The sequence below is a fragment of the Zophobas morio genome, unplaced genomic scaffold, assembly GCF_036711695.1.
Source record: "Zophobas morio isolate AGI-343-1 ecotype UQ-CSIRO unplaced genomic scaffold, CSIRO_AGI_Zmor_V1 ptg000030l, whole genome shotgun sequence".
Lineage (NCBI taxonomy): Eukaryota > Metazoa > Arthropoda > Insecta > Coleoptera > Tenebrionidae > Zophobas > Zophobas morio.
In genome coordinates, this window is record NW_026972135.1 from 1,811,401 (window position 1) to 1,827,292 (window position 15,892).

The following is a 15,892-nucleotide window of genomic DNA, read 5'->3' on the forward strand; positions in this document are numbered from 1 at the left end:
TGTCAAGTCCATTTTTAAGATTAATTATGTCTTTTTATTCTTTTAGCCATCAATTTGTTGTAGACGGATTTTCTTCTGATTTTTTTTTTACATAATTACTCTAGATTTTTTTTCTGATCTGCCACTGGTGGTTTTTCCGTTCATCTCCATTATTTTATTTTTGCAATTTTTACAGTTACACTTATGACAAATTGCCTTATCACAAAAATATAAATTTCTTTTAAGTTTTGCCAATAATTGACAAATATAATGAGTTAATTACAATGACAGCGCAGCGCTTAACTGCACTGTAAAAATAAATTTGCAACTGTATTATTGAAACACCATTGGCGATAAAAAAAATAAATAAAATGGATAAAATAGATGAATAGGTGACCTGTTTTTAACAAGAATTAGTGTAGTTTGCATTGCCGGGTCTTTATGACTTTACTTATTATAAGTAAAATGAATTGGAGAAAATTTGCAGTTATAACATTTTTGATATTAACAAGTATTTCTTCTGCTATAAATATTACAGGTAATTATTTAGGCACGCTTTTTATTTGTCTGCTATAAAATTAGTTTATTTTTTATTTTCCTTACAGACGAAGAGTACAGATTGATACCAGACCTGTTTAATTTTGACGATTACGACAAATGCATTTTTTACAGTACTGATCCTGAACCAACTTATTGCAGGGTTACGATTAAATTGCTGCCCAAAAATCGTTCACAGTCAAACGCTGTATGGAGTGTTATAGAGGTAATATTGAACGTTCCGCTTTTTTTTAATTAGCTCTAAATAAAATATATTTAAATGCAATTTTGATACAAATACAATTCGGACATAACATATATATTAACATCGATACAAATTTCCCTTGGCAGATTAAATAGGGTCGTTCTCAAAAAATGTTTGACTTGAATTTTTTAATTCTTCAGTTTTTTTTCAGTTTTTCATTTTGCAATTTTTAAGTTTTCAAGTTTAAATTTTTCAATCTTTGAATTTTCCAACTTTTGAATTTGTTAGTTTTTAGATTTTGCAATTTTTCGATTCGAGTTTCTCCGATTTTCGATTCTTAATTTTTAATTTTTCAGTTTGTCGTTTCTTCAATTTTTCATTTCTTCAGATTTTCTGTTCTTAGTTTTTTTGTTTTAGCTTATTATTTTCTTAATTTTCACAATTTTTTGCTTTTTAATTTCGATTTCTTGAACTCTTTGTTTCCTCAATTTTTCGATTTGTAAATTTCCAATGTTTCATTTTCCTTGTTTCTCCAATTTTTAGATTTTGCAGTTTTTCGATTTAAAATTCCAAGAGGATTCAATTTTTCATTTTTCAATTTTTCGACTATTTAATTTTTCATTTTTCAAATTTTCTATTTGTAGTTTTTCGTTTTAGTTATTTGTTCTCTTCATTTTACCAATTTTTCGATTTTTCAATGTTCTGATTATATAATTTTTTGTTTTTCCATTTCGATTTCTTCAATTTTTGGATTCTTCAATTTTTCGATTTGCAATTTTTCAAGTTTTCAAGTTTAAATTTTTAGATTTTTCAATTTTCCAACTTTTGAATATTTCAGTTTGTAGATTTTGCAATTTTTCAATTCTAGTGTCTCGAATTTTTAATTTTTCAATTTGTCGTTTCTTCAATTTTTCATTTTCTCATATTTTCTATTTGTAATTTTTCGTTCTAGCTTATTATTTCTTCATTTTCACAATTGTTTGCTTTTTCAATTTAGATTTCTTCAATTTTTTGCTTCTTCAAGTTTTCGATTTGCAATTTTTCAAGTTTAAATTTTTCAGTTTTGTCAATTTTTCAACTTTTGAATTTTTGAATTTTAAAATTTTGCAATTTTTCGATTACAGTTTCTCCATTTTTCCATTCCTAATTTCCATTTGAAGCTTATTGTTTTAGTTTTTTGTTTTCTTTAATTTTATAAGTTATTCCATTTTTCAATCTCTCGATTTTATAAATTTTGTTTTTTTCAATTTGAACGTTTTCAATTTTTCGATTTGCGAATTTCCAATTTTTAATTTTTTTTGTTTCTTCAATTTTTAGATATTGCAGTTTTTCGATTTGAAATTACAAGAGGACTGAATTTCTAATTTTTCAATTTTTCGACCGTTTAATTTTTGATTTTTCAAATTTTCTATTTGTAGTTTTTGGTTTTGGTTTTTGTTTTCTTCATTTTCACAATTTTTTTATTTTTCGATGTTTTAATTATATAATTTTTGCTTTTTTTTTCATTTAGATTTCATTTTTTTTGTTTCTTCAATTTTTCGATTTGCAGTTAAAAATTTTTAGTTCTTCAATTTTCCAAATTTTGAACTTTTCAGTTTTTAAATTTTACAATTTTCGTTTCACGTTTCCCCAATTTTTCATTTTTTAATTTTTCAGTTTTTCCATTTGCAGCTCATTGTTTCGGTTTTTTGTTTTCTTTAATTTTTCAGTTATTCAATTTTTCAATCTCTCGATTTTATAAATTTTGTTTTTTTAATTTCAATCTTTGCAATTTTTTGTTTCTTCAATTTTTCAATTTACGAATTTCCAATATTTCATTTTTCTTATTTCTTGAATTTTTAGATTTTGCAGCCTTTCCATTTAAAATTCCTAGAGGATTCGATTTTTCAATTTTCAATTTTTCGACTGATTAATTTCTCATTATTTGAAATTTTCTATGTTTTTCGTTTTATTTTTTGTTTTCTTTATTTTCACAATTTTTTCAATGTTTTGATTATATAATTTTTGTTTTTTCCCATTTCGATTTCTACAATTTTTTTGCTTCTTCAATTTTTCAATTCTCCAACTTTTGAATTTTTCAGTTTTTCGATTTCGCAATTTTTCGATTCGAGTTTCCCTAACTTTTAATTTTTCAATTTGTCGTTTTTTCAGTTTTTCATTTCTTAAAATTTTCTATTTGTATTTTTTCGTTTAAGCTTATTATTTTCTTCATTTTCACAATTTTTTGCTTCTTCAATTTTTCGATTTGCAATTTTTCAAGTTTCCAAGTTTAAATTTTTCAGTTTTTCAATTTTCCAACTTTTGAATTTTTCAGTTTTTAAATTTTGCAATTTTTAGATTGCAGTTGCTCCAATTTTCCATTCCTAACTTTTCAGTCTTTCCATTTGCAGTTTATTGTTTCGGTTTTTTGTTTTCTTTAATTTTTTCAGTTATTCGATTTTTCAATCTCTCGATTTTATAGATTTTATTTTTTCAATTTGAATGTTTTCAATTTTTTGTTTCTTCATATTTTTCGATTTGCGAATTTCCAATTTTTTACTTTTCTTGTTTCAAAATTCCAAGAGGTTTTAATTTTTAATTTTTCAATTTTTCGATTTTCTAATTTTTCATTTCTTTAAATTTTCTGTATGCAATTTTTCGGTTTAGTTTTCTATTTGCTTCATTTTCACAATTTTTCGATTTTTCACTGTTCTGTTTACATAATTTTTAATTTTTTTCAATTACGGTTTCTTCAATTTTTTTGCTTCTTTCATTTTTCCTTTAGCAATTTTTTAATTTTTAATTTTTTCTGTTTCTTCAATTTTACGAAATGCAACTCTGCGGGCTTTCAATTTAAAATTGTGGGTTTTTCGATTTTCCTGCTTTGAGATATTTCAATGTTAAGATTTCGCAAATTTCCTGTTTGTAGTTTCACGTGTTTTCGATTTGCCATTTTTCGTTCCAGTTTTTTGTTTTCTTAATTTTTTCAAATTTTCGGATTTCCAGTGATCCGAATTTTTATTGTGATAATTTTCAATTTTTCAATTTTGAAATTTTTCGAATTGCAGTTTGCAATTTTTCGGTTTTCAAGTCTTCGATTTTTAAACTTCTAGATTTTTTAATATTCCATTTTTTTCAATTTTACATTTTCCAGTTTCTCCATTTTTCAGTTTTTCATTTCTTCAATTTTTGATTTGCAATTTTTCTAGTTTTCATTTTAAATGCAATAGTAATTATAATTTTTAAAATCTTTCACTTTTCAAACTACACGATTTTAGTGTTTCCATTTATCAATTTTTAAATTTTAAAACTTTTTTTTTATTCAATTTTTCGATTTTTAATTTTTCAATTTTTCGAGTTTACAGTTTTGACAATTATTCTATAATTTTTCGGTTGCATAATTTTTGAGTTCAGATTTTTGGATTCGGTTCGTTTTTTCTTGTTTCCAATTTTTCGATTCATTAATTTTTTTCGATGTTTAAGTTTCTCGGTTTTAAGTTTTTCAATGTTTCAATTTTTCATCTCTTCAGTTCTTCTACTTTTCGATTTTTAATTTTTCGATTTTTCATCTTTTCGAATCAAAAAAATGGAAAAATTACGTAAGAGTAAAATTGAAAAATCAAAAATTCCCAAATCTGAAGATTAAAAATTGGAAAACTTAAAAATCGAAAAAGTGCAAAATCAAAAAACAAAACATGTATTGTAAAATCAAAATATTGGAAATTCAAGAAATCGTGAAAATTTGAAAAATTGAAGAAACGCAAAATTGAATAATTTGGAAGTCGAAACTTTAAAAATTTTAATTAAATTATAAAGTTCTGTTTCAAAATTTTTTTATTGAAATTGACACCTTTAAATTTTGAAAAAATCCTAAATTCATATATTTCTTTTTTATTTCAGAATTTCCAAAAAGTTTTTTTTGTTCAAAGCTAGATGAATTTGGGTCTATTCGTGGTTTCATGACAATATCTTTTTACAGCAAGTGAGCTCGGACAAAAGAAACTATTGCCACGATTTACTAAGGCACGGTATATGTGCCAGTAAGAAATGCGTAAAGTACAACACGACAACATCTGAGTGCCTAAATCGCATCTACAGTACAAAATATGGACATTTAGGACTCGATGGTAAAATTAACCAATTAGACTGCGAAACGAAGGAACCCGATTATGTTATAAACACCGGAGACCTTATTCTTTTGTATAATATAACTCTGGTCATTTCAACACTTGAATATATTTCGAAGTTTTAGGGTGGTTTTAGGAACTTATGTGGTCTTTGTAGTAATCGCTTCAATATGGTTGGCGATTTATGGAAAGAAAACTGTTAAAAATGAAGACACAAAAATATCTCCGGGTGAGATTTGCTTTATTTTGACTTTATTCTATACTAGTTATATTAAATTTTGTTTCAGTGGAGAACTTTCTCTCTGTGTTTTCACTGTCTGATAATTTCCGTTTTATATTTAACAAAAACACTGGAAACCAGACAAAGAATTATCTATCAATTTTTCAAGGGATTCGATTTTTTTGTTCGCTTCTTGTGATTGGGTTCCATGCACTACTGTCTTATGCACGATTTCCAGTTTCTAACCCCCAAACAGTAGAAAAAGTAAAAATACAACAACATATATAAATGTAAAGCTCTAAACACATTATAATTTTAGCAAGTAACTAGTTTTAGTGTAGTTGCTTTAGTCAACCACTCCATGCTTTTTCAAGCTTTCTTCTTCATTTCCTCTTTTCTAACCACAGTTAATTTTTACAATCACCTGAGACGTGTAAACGATGTTACTCTGGAATACGTTGTACGCAAAATTGTCAAACGATACATTAAGTTTACCTCAGCACAAATTATTCTTATCGCTTTGCAAAGTAGATGGTTTGTGCACTTATCTCGGGGCCCGTTTTGGGACCAAATAATGGGGCTTGAAGGCAGACTGTGTAGTGAAATGTGGTGGACAAACCTTCTTTACATCAATAACTTTTTCTTTGACCATGGATTGGTAAGGTGGAACGTTTTATCGATTGTTTGAAAAAACGTTGTTTGTATTTAAGTGTTTACTCCACTCGTGGTCATTGTCGGTAGAATTTCAGCTGACTGTAATTGGTTTATTAGTTTTGTGGCTGACGCAAAAGAATTCGAAACGTCTGTTTTTGATTTCAATAGGATTACTTTTAGTGCAGGTCGTATGGACGTTCTTTTATTTAGGATGGAATAACTTCGAATTTAGTACTTTATTTACGCCAGAGTCAGTGCTTTGGAAGCTGTTTTTTCAACTTATTTGATTTTTATTTTCAGGTCACTGTATGGTTTTACTTTTTTGTTTAGGAAAGAGTGGCAAGCGACTTGGATAACCACCGTCTCCAATTTAGCTGGACTTGCCTGGGGGTTGCTTTTCGGCTACATATATTCACACCGCCAGAATAACACATTTATTACTAAAAAAGTTAACTCTAATAAAGTGGTATCTTGCCGTTTCACACAAAAATTTTTAGTCTGACCACATTTGGTGGTACGCGATTGTACTTATTTCCACTTTTGGAACGATATTTTTTTCTGGATTTTACAAGACCAGTGATTATTACTCGAACAGCAGGTGGTTCGCTGCTAGCTATGGTAGCATTGAAAAAGTGGTATGCGTGTTTGGCATCAGTCTTTTTATTTTTGGCACGTTGCAGGGTCTTGGTGGTATGTTTTGCTATTTTTAAGTGTACTAAAACCATTGTTACGTTTCAGGATTTGTTAGAAACTTTCTGGAATGGGCTCCAATGCATACTCTGGGCACGTTATCGTTTGGTACATATTTAGTTCATTTTACGTTTTTTAACATGGACATCGCTTTAAAACGAAATCCCACTTACTTCTCGCCTTATTTGATAGTAAATTTATTTATTTTGTTTTTTGTTATTTTTTGAACAATTGTGTTTTTAGACTAGCGAGATATTTAAAAATGTTGTCATGTCCAACTTTTGTTCAGTGATCTTGACAGCGTTTGTTTTGATGCCAATAGAAAGTTTAACGAACAGGTTTTTGTAAAAATAAATATTGTAGGACTTGCATCGATGGATTTATCACATCGTCAACTTCTACACAAAGTTTTGTAATTGTTACTAATCATTAATAATATAATACACCCCTAAAATTGTACAATCTAGACTTGAAACAATCCACTGTTCCCTTTAGAATTGCAATTACGACCACTTTTTTTGTGACGCGACGCAATTCCTTCCGCGGAAAGTGAATTGCGCTGAGAGCCACAATTCTCCCCAACCCGTGAAGCTGCGAAACACAGCTATGCCAGTGAATTAAAGTGGTTGAAATTTCCATAAAATGTTGCCAAAAATGACTTCTATAAAACTAAATAAACAAAAAAACTTTGGGTATTATTCAAAATTGCTCGGAAAAAGGTCAAAAAGTTCATATTCAAAATAGCCTCTTTTGGTGGACTCAAGGTAAGATTTACGAAATTTTATGTTTCAAAATAAAATTTTTAAAATAAGTGCTCCAAAAATTTGGCCATTTCATTTTGGGGATTTTGGAAAAGTAATTGAAATTTTCACAAAAAGGTGCCAAAAATGACTTCTGCGAATCGAAATCAAGAAAAATCTTTGGGTAATTTTCAAAATTACTCAGAAAAAAGTCAGAAAGTTCACATTCAAAATATGAGCTTTTTGCAAGGTTGTCTGAAAATATACAAAAAATTAAAGTGGTTGAAATTTCCATAAAATGTTGCCAAAAATGCCTTCTATAAAACTAAATAAACAAACAAACTTTGGACAATATTCAAAATTGCTCGGACAAAGGTCAAAAAGTTCATGTTCAAAATGGCCTCTTTTGGAGGACTCAAGGTAAGATTTACGAAATTTTATGTTTCAAAATAAAATTTTTAAAATACTCCAAAAATTTGGCCATTTCATTTTGAGGATTTAGGAAAAGTAATTTAAATTTTCACAAAAAGTTGCCAAAAATGACTTCTGTGAATCGAAATCAAGAACAATCTTTGGGTAATTTTCAAAATTACTCAGAAAAAAGTCAGAAAGTTCACATTCAAAATATGAGCTTTTTGCAAAGTTGTCTGAAAATATACAAAAAATTAAAGTGGTTGAAATTTCCATAAAATGCTGCCAAAAATGTCTTCTATAAAACTAAATAAACAAACAAACTTTGGGTAATATTCAAAATTGCTCGGAAAAAGGTCAAAAAGTTCATATTCAAAATGGCCTCTTTTGGTGGACTCAAGGTAAGATTTACGAAATTTTATGTTTCAAAATAAAATTTTTGAAATACTCCAAAAATTTGGCCATTTCATTTTGAGAATTTAGGAAAAGTAATTGAAATTTTCACAAAAAGTTGCCAAAAATGACTTCTGTGAATCGAAATCAAGAACAATCTTTGGGCAATTTTCAAAATTACTCAGAAAAAAGTCAGAAAGTTCACATCAAAATATGAGCTTTTTGGAAAGTTGTCTGAAAATATAAAAAAAATTAAAGTGGCTGAAATTTCCATAAAATGTTGCCAAAAATGCGTTCTATAAAACTAAATAAACAAAAAAACTTTGGGTAATATTCAAAATTGCTCGGAAAAAGGCCAAAAAGTTCATATTCAAAATGGCCTGTTTTGGTGGACTCAAGGTAAGATTTACGAAATTTTATGTTTCAAAATAAAAGTTTTAAAATGCTCCAAAAATTTGGTCATTTCATTTTGGGGATTTTGGAAAATTAATTGAAATTTTCACAAAAAGTTGCCAAAAATGACTTCTGTGAATCGAAATCAAGAACAATCTTTGGGTAATTTTCAAAATTACTCAGAAAAAAGTCAGAAAGTTCACATTCAAAATATGAGCTTTTTGCAAAGTTGTCTGAAAACATACAAAAATTAAAGTGCTTGAAATTTTCATAAAATGTTGCCAAAAATGCCTTCTATAAAACTAAATAAACAAACAAACTTTGGGTAATATTCAAAATTGCTCGGAAAAAGGTCAAAAAGTTCATGTTCAAAATGGCCTCTTCTGGTGGGCTCAAGGTAAGATTTACGAAATTTTATGTTTCAAAATAAAATTTTTAAAATACTCCAAAAATTTGGCCATTTCATTTTGGGGATTTTGGAAAAGTAATTGAAATTTTCACAAAAAGTTGCCAAAAATTACTTCGGTGAATCGAAATCAAGAACAATCTTTGGGTAATTTTAAAAATTACTCAGAAAAAAGTCAGAAAGTTCACATTCAAAATATTAGCTTTTTGCAAAGTTGTCTGAAAACATACAAAAAATTAAAGTGCTTGAAATTTTCATAAAATGTTGCCAAAAATGCCTTCTATAAAACTAAATAAACAAACAAACTTTGGACAATATTCAAAATTGCTCGGACAAAGGTCAAAAAGTTCATGTTAAAAATAGCCTCTTTTGGTGGACTCAAGGTAAGATTTACGAAATTTTATGTTTCAAAATAAAATTTTTAAAATACTCCAAAAATTTGGCCATTTCATTTTGAGGATTTAGGAAAAGTAATTGAAATTTTCACAAAAAGTTGCCAAAAATGACTTCTGTGAATCGAAATCAAGAACAATCTTTGGCTAATTTTCAAAATTACTCTGAAAAAAATCAGAAAGTTCACATTCAAAATATGAGCTTTTTGCAAAGTTGTCTGAAAACATACAAAAAATTAAAGTTCTTGAAATTTTCATAAAATGTTGCCAAAAATGCCTTCTATAAAACTAAATAAACAAACAAACTTTGGACAATATTCAAAATTGCTCGGACAAAGATCAAAAAGTTCATGTTCAAAATGGCCTTTTTTGGTGGACTCAAGGTAAGATTTACGAAATTTTATGTTTCAAAATAAAATTTTTAAAATACTCCAAAAATTTGGCCATTTCATTTTGAGGATTTAGGAAAAGTAATTGAAATTTTCACAAAAAGTTGCAAAAATGACTTCTGTGAATCGAAATCAAGAACAATCTTTGGGTAATTTCCAAAATTACTCAGAAAAAATTCAGAAAGTTCACATTCAAAATATGAGCTTTTTGCAAAGTTGTCTGAAAATATACAAAAAATTAAAGTGGTTGAAATTTCCATAAAATGTTGTCAAAAATGCCTTCTATAAAACTAAATAAACAAACAAACTTTGGACAATATTCAAAATTGCTCGGAGAAAGGTCAAAAGGTTCATGTTCAAAATGGCCTCTTTTGGTGGACTCAAGGTAAGATTTACGAAATTTTATGTTTCAAAATAAAATTTTTAAAATTCTCCAAAAATTTGGCCATTTCATTTTGAGGATTTAGGAAAAGTAATTGAAATTTTCACAAAAAGTTGCCAAAAATGACTTCTGTGAATCGAAATTAAGAACAATCTTTGGGTAATTTTCAAAATTACTCAGAAAAAAGTCAGAAAGTTCACATTCAAAATATGAGCTTTTTGCAAAGTTGTCTGAAAATATACAAAAAATTAAAGTGGTTGAAATTTTCCTAAAATGTTGCCAAAAATGACTTTTATAAAACTAAATAAACAAACAAACTTTGGCTAATATTCAAAATTGCTCGGAAAAAGGTCAAAAAGTTCATGTTCAAAATGGCCTTTTTTGGTGGACTCAAGGTAAGATTTACGAAATTTTATGTTTCAAAATAAAATTTTTAAAATACTCCAAAAATTTGGCCATTTCATTTTGAGGATTTAGGAAAAGTAATTGAAATTTTCACAAAAAGTTGCCAAAAATGACTTCTGTGAATCGAAATCAAGAACAATCTTTGGGTAATTTCCAAAATTACTCAGAAAAAATTCAGAAAGTTCACATTCAAAATATGAGCTTTTTGCAAAGTTGTCTGAAAATATACAAAAAATTAAAGTGGTTGAAATTTCCATAAAATGTTGCCAAAAATGCCTTCTATAAAACTAAATAAACAAACAAACTTTGGACAATATTCAAAATTGCTCGGAGAAAGGTCAAAAGGTTCATGTTCAAAATGGCCTCTTTTGGTGGACTCAAGGTAAGATTTACGAAATTTTATGTTTCAAAATAAAATTTTTAAAATTCTCCAAAAATTTGGCCATTTCATTTTGAGGATTTAGGAAAAGTAATTGAAATTTTCACAAAAAGTTGCCAAAAATGACTTCTGTGAATCGAAATTAAGAACAATCTTTGGGTAATTTTCAAAATTACTCAGAAAAAAGTCAGAAAGTTCACATTCAAAATATGAGCTTTTTGCAAAGTTGTCTGAAAATATACAAAAAATTAAAGTGGTTGAAATTTTCCTAAAATGTTGCCAAAAATGACTTTTATAAAACTAAATAAACAAACAAACTTTGGCTAATATTCAAAATTGCTCGGAAAAAGGTCAAAAAGTTCATGTTCAAAATGGCCTCTTTTGGTGGACTCAAGGTAAGATTTACGAAATTTTATGTTTCCAAATAAAATTTTTAAAATACTCCAAAAATTTGGCCATTTCATTTTGAGGATTTAGGAAAAGTAATTGAAATTTTCACAAAAAGTTGCCAAAAATGACTTTTGTGAATCGAAATCAAGAACAATCTTTGGGTAATTTTCAAGATTACTCAGAAAAAAGTCAGAAAGTTCACATTCAAAATAAGAGCTTTTTGCAAAGTTGTCTGAAAATATACAAAAAATTAAAGTGGTTGAAATTTCCATAAAATGTTGCCAAAAATGTCTTCTATAAAACTAAATAAACAAACAAACTTTGGGTAATATTCAAAATTGCTCGGAAAAAGGTCAAAAAGTTCATATTCAAAATGGCCTCTTTTGGTGGACTCAAGGTAAGATTTACGAAATTTTATGTTTCAAAATAAAATTTTTAAAATACTCCAAAAATTTGGCCATTTCATTTTGAGGATTTAGGAAAAGTAATTGAAATTTTCACAAAAAGTTGCCAAAAATGACTTCTGTGAATCGAAATCAAGAACAATCTTTGGGCAATTTTCAAAATTACTCAGAAAAAAGTCAGAAAGTTCACATCAAAATATGAGCTTTTTGGAAAGTTGTCTGAAAATATAAAAAAAATTAAAGTGGCTGAAATTTCCATAAAATGTTGCCAAAAATGCGTTCTATAAAACTAAATAAACAAAAAAACTTTGGGCAATATTCAAAATTGCTCGGAAAAAGGCCAAAAAGTTCATATTCAAAATGGCCTGTTTTGGTGGACTCAAGGTAAGATTTACGAAATTTTATGTTTCAAAATAAAAGTTTTAAAATGCTCCAAAAATTTGGTCATTTCATTTTGGGGATTTTGGAAAAGTAATTGAAATTTTCACAAAAAGTTGCCAAAAATGACTTCTGTGAATCGAAATCAAGAACAATCTTTGGGTAATTTTCAAAATTACTCAGAAAAATGTCAGAAAGCTCACATTCAAAATATGAGCTTTTTGCAACTTTGGGTAATATTCAAAATTGCTCGGACAAAGGTCAAAAAGTTCATGTTCAAAATGACCTCTTTTGGTGGACTTAAGGTAAGATTTACCAAATTTTATGTTTCAAAATAAAATTTTTAAAATACTCCAAAAATTTGGCCATTTCATTTTGAGGATTTAGGAAAAGTAATTGAAATTTTCACAAAAAGTTGCCAAAAATGACTTCTGTGAATCGAAATCAAGAACAATCTTTGGGCAATTTTCAAAATTACTCAGAAAAAAGTCAGAAAGTTCACATCAAAATATGAGCTTTTTGGAAAGTTGTCTGAAAATATAAAAAAAATTAAAGTGGCTGAAATTTCCATAAAATGTTGCCAAAAATGCGTTCTATAAAACTAAATAAACAAAAAAACTTTGGGTAATATTCAAAATTGACCGGAAAAAGGCCAAAAAGTTCATATTCAAAATGGCCTGTTTTGGTGGACTCAAGGTAAGATTTACGAAATTTTATGTTTCAAAATAAAATTTTTAAAATTCTCCAAAAATTTGGCCATTTCATTTTGAGGATTTAGGAAAAGTAATTGAAATTTTCACAAAAAGTTGCCAAAAATGACTTCTGTGAATCGAAATTAAGAACAATCTTTGGGTAATTTTCAAAATTACTCAGAAAAAAGTCAGAAAGTTCACATTCAAAATATGAGCTTTTTGCAAAGTTGTCTGAAAATATACAAAAAATTAAAGTGGTTGAAATTTTCCTAAAATGTTGCCAAAAATGACTTTTATAAAACTAAATAAACAAACAAAGTTTGGGTAATATTCAAAATTGCTCGGAAAAAGGTCAAAAAGTTCATGTTCAAAATGGCCTCTTTTGGTGGACTCAAGGTAAGATTTACGAAATTTTATGTTTCCAAATAAAATTTTTAAAATACTCCAAAAATTTGGCCATTTCATTTTGAGGATTTAGGAAAAGTAATTGAAATTTTCACAAAAAGTTGCCAAAAATGACTTTTGTGAATCGAAATCAAGAACAATCTTTGGGTAATTTTCAAGATTACTCAGAAAAAAGTCAGAAAGTTCACATTCAAAATATGAGCTTTTTGCAAAGTTGTCTGAAAATATACAAAAAATTAAAGTGGTTGAAATTTCCATAAAATGCTGCCAAAAATGTCTTCTATAAAACGAAATAAACAAACAAACTTTGGGTAATATTCAAAATTGCTCGGAAAAAGGTCAAAAAGTTCATATTCAAAATGGCCTCTTTTGGTGGACTCAAGGTAAGATTTACGAAATTTTATGTTTCCAAATAAAATTTTTAAAATACTCCAAAAATTTGGCCATTACATTTTGAGAATTTAGGAAAAGTAATTGAAATTTTCACAAAAAGTTGCCAAAAATGACTTCTGTGAATCGAAATCAAGAACAATCTTTGGGCAATTTTCAAAATTACTCAGAAAAAAGTCAGAAAGTTCACATCAAAATATGAGCTTTTTGGAAAGTTGTCTGAAAATATACAAAAATTAAAGTGCTTGAAATTTTCATAAAATGTTGCCAAAAATGCCTTCTATAAAACTAAATAAACAAACAAACTTTGGACAATATTCAAAATTGCTCGGACAAAGGTCAAAAAGTTCATGTTCAAAATGGCCTCTTTTGGTGGACTCAAGGTAAGATTCACGAAATTTTATGTTTCAAAATCAAATTTTTAAAATACTCCAAAAATTTGGCCATTTCATTTTAAGGATTTAGGAAAATTAATTGAAATTTTCACAAAAAGTTGCCAAAAATAACTTCTGTGAATCGAAATCAAGAACAATCTTTGGGTAATTTTCAAAATTACTGAGAAAAAAGTCAGAAAGTTCACATTCAAAATATGAGCTATTTACAAAGTTGTCTGAAAACATACAAAAAATTAAAGTGCTTGAAATTTTCATAAAATGTTGCCAAAAATGCCTTCTATAAAACTAAATAAACAAACAAACTTTGGACAATATTCAAAATTGCTCGGACAAAGGTCAAAAAGTTCATGTTAAAAATAGCCTCTTTTGGTGGACTCAAGGTAAGATTTACGAAATTTTATGTTTCAAAATAAAATTTTTAAAATACTCCAAAAATTTGGCCATTTCAATTTGAGGATTTAGAAAAAGTAATTGAATTTTTCACAAAAAGTTGCCAAAAATTACTTCTATGAATCGAAATCAAGAACAATCTTTGGGTAATTTTCAAAATTACTCAGAAAAAAGTCAGAAAGTTCACATTCAAAATATTAGCTTTTTGCAAAGTTGTCTGAAAACATACAAAAAATTAAAGTGCTTGAAATTTTCATAAAATGTTGCCAAAAATGCCTTCTATAAAACTAAATAAACAAACAAACTTTGGACAATATTCAAAATTGCTCGGACAAAGGTCAAAAAGTTCATGTTAAAAACAGCCTCTTTTGGTGGACTCAAGGTAAGATTTACGAAATTTTATGTTTCAAAATAAAATTTTTAAAATACTCCAAAAATTTGGCAATTTCATTTTGGGGATTTTGGAAAAGTGCTTGAAATTTTCACAAAAAGTTGCCAAAAATGACTTCTGTGAATCGAAATCAAGAACAATCTTTGGGTAATTTTCAAAATTACTCAGAAAAAAGTCAGAAAGTTCACATTCAAAATATGAGCTTTTTGCAAAGTTGTCTGAAAGCATACAAAAAATTAAAGTGCTTGAAATTTTCATAAAATATTGCTAAAATGCCTTCTATAAAACTAAATAAACAAACGAACTTTGGACAATATTCAAAATTGCTCGGACAAAGGTCAAAAAGTTCATGTTCAAAATGGCCTCTTTTGGTGGACTCAAGGTAAGATTTACGAAATTTTATGTTTCAAAATAAAATTTTGAAAATACTCCAAAAATTTGGCCATTTCATTTTGAGGATTTAGGAAAAGTAATTGAAATTTTCACAAAAAGTTGCCAAAAATGACTTCTGTGAATTGAAATCAAGAACAATCTTTGGGTAATTTTCAAAATTACTCAGAAAAAAGTCAGAAAGTTCACATTCAAAATATGAGCTTTTTGCAAAGTTGTCTGAAAACATACAAAAAATTAAAGTTCTTGAAATTTTCATAAAATGTTGCCAAAATGACTTCGATAAAACTAAATAAACAAAAAAACTTTGGGTAATATTCAAAATTGCTCGGAAAAAGGTCAAAAAGTTCATGTTCAAAATAGCCTCTTTTGGTGGACTCAAGGTAAGATTTACGAAATTTTGTTTCAAAATAAAATTTTTAAAATACTCCAAAAATTTAGCCATTTCATTTTGGGGATTTAGGAAAAGTAATTGAAATTTTCACAAAAAGTTGCTAAAAATGACTTCTGTGAATCGAAATCAAGAACAATCTTTTGGTAATTTTCAAAATTACTCAGAAAAAATCAGAAAGTTCACATTCAAAATATGAGCTTTTTGCAAAGTTGTCTGAAAATGTACAAAAAATTAAAGTGGTTGAAATTTTCCTAAAATGTTGCCAAAAATGACTTCTATAAAACTAAATAAACAAACAAACTTTGGGTAATATTCAAAATTGCTCGTAAAAAGGTCAAAAAGTTCATGTTCAAAATAGCCTCTTTTGGTGGACTCAAGGTAAGATTTACGAAATTTTATGTTTCCAAATAAAATTTTTAAAAAAAGTGTTCCAAAAATTTGGCCATTTCATTTTGAGGATTTAGGAAAAGTAATTGAAATTTTCAAAAAAATTCTCCAAAAATGACTTCTGTGAATCGAAATCAAGAACAATCTTTGGGTAATTTTCAAAATTACTCAGATAAAAGTCAGAAAGTTCACATTCAAAATATGA

At 27.5% G+C, this 15,892-nt stretch overlaps 1 protein-coding gene across 1 annotated transcript; it reads left to right on the top strand.

The window, feature by feature from the left end:
• The first annotated feature begins 259 nt into the window (after nucleotides 1-259).
• LOC135138280 (nose resistant to fluoxetine protein 6-like) lies at nucleotides 260-6,766 on the top strand. Its single transcript, XM_064068220.1, has 11 exons — nucleotides 260-517; nucleotides 585-742; nucleotides 4,680-4,900; nucleotides 4,953-5,056; nucleotides 5,115-5,311; nucleotides 5,367-5,705; nucleotides 5,758-5,951; nucleotides 6,002-6,149; nucleotides 6,199-6,391; nucleotides 6,440-6,582; nucleotides 6,635-6,766. Exons 1-11 carry the CDS (start codon nucleotides 421-423, stop codon nucleotides 6,737-6,739), a joined length of 1,899 nt encoding a protein of 632 aa, XP_063924290.1. The 5' UTR covers nucleotides 260-420; the 3' UTR covers nucleotides 6,740-6,766.
• Nucleotides 6,767-15,892: the final 9,126 nt, after the last annotated feature.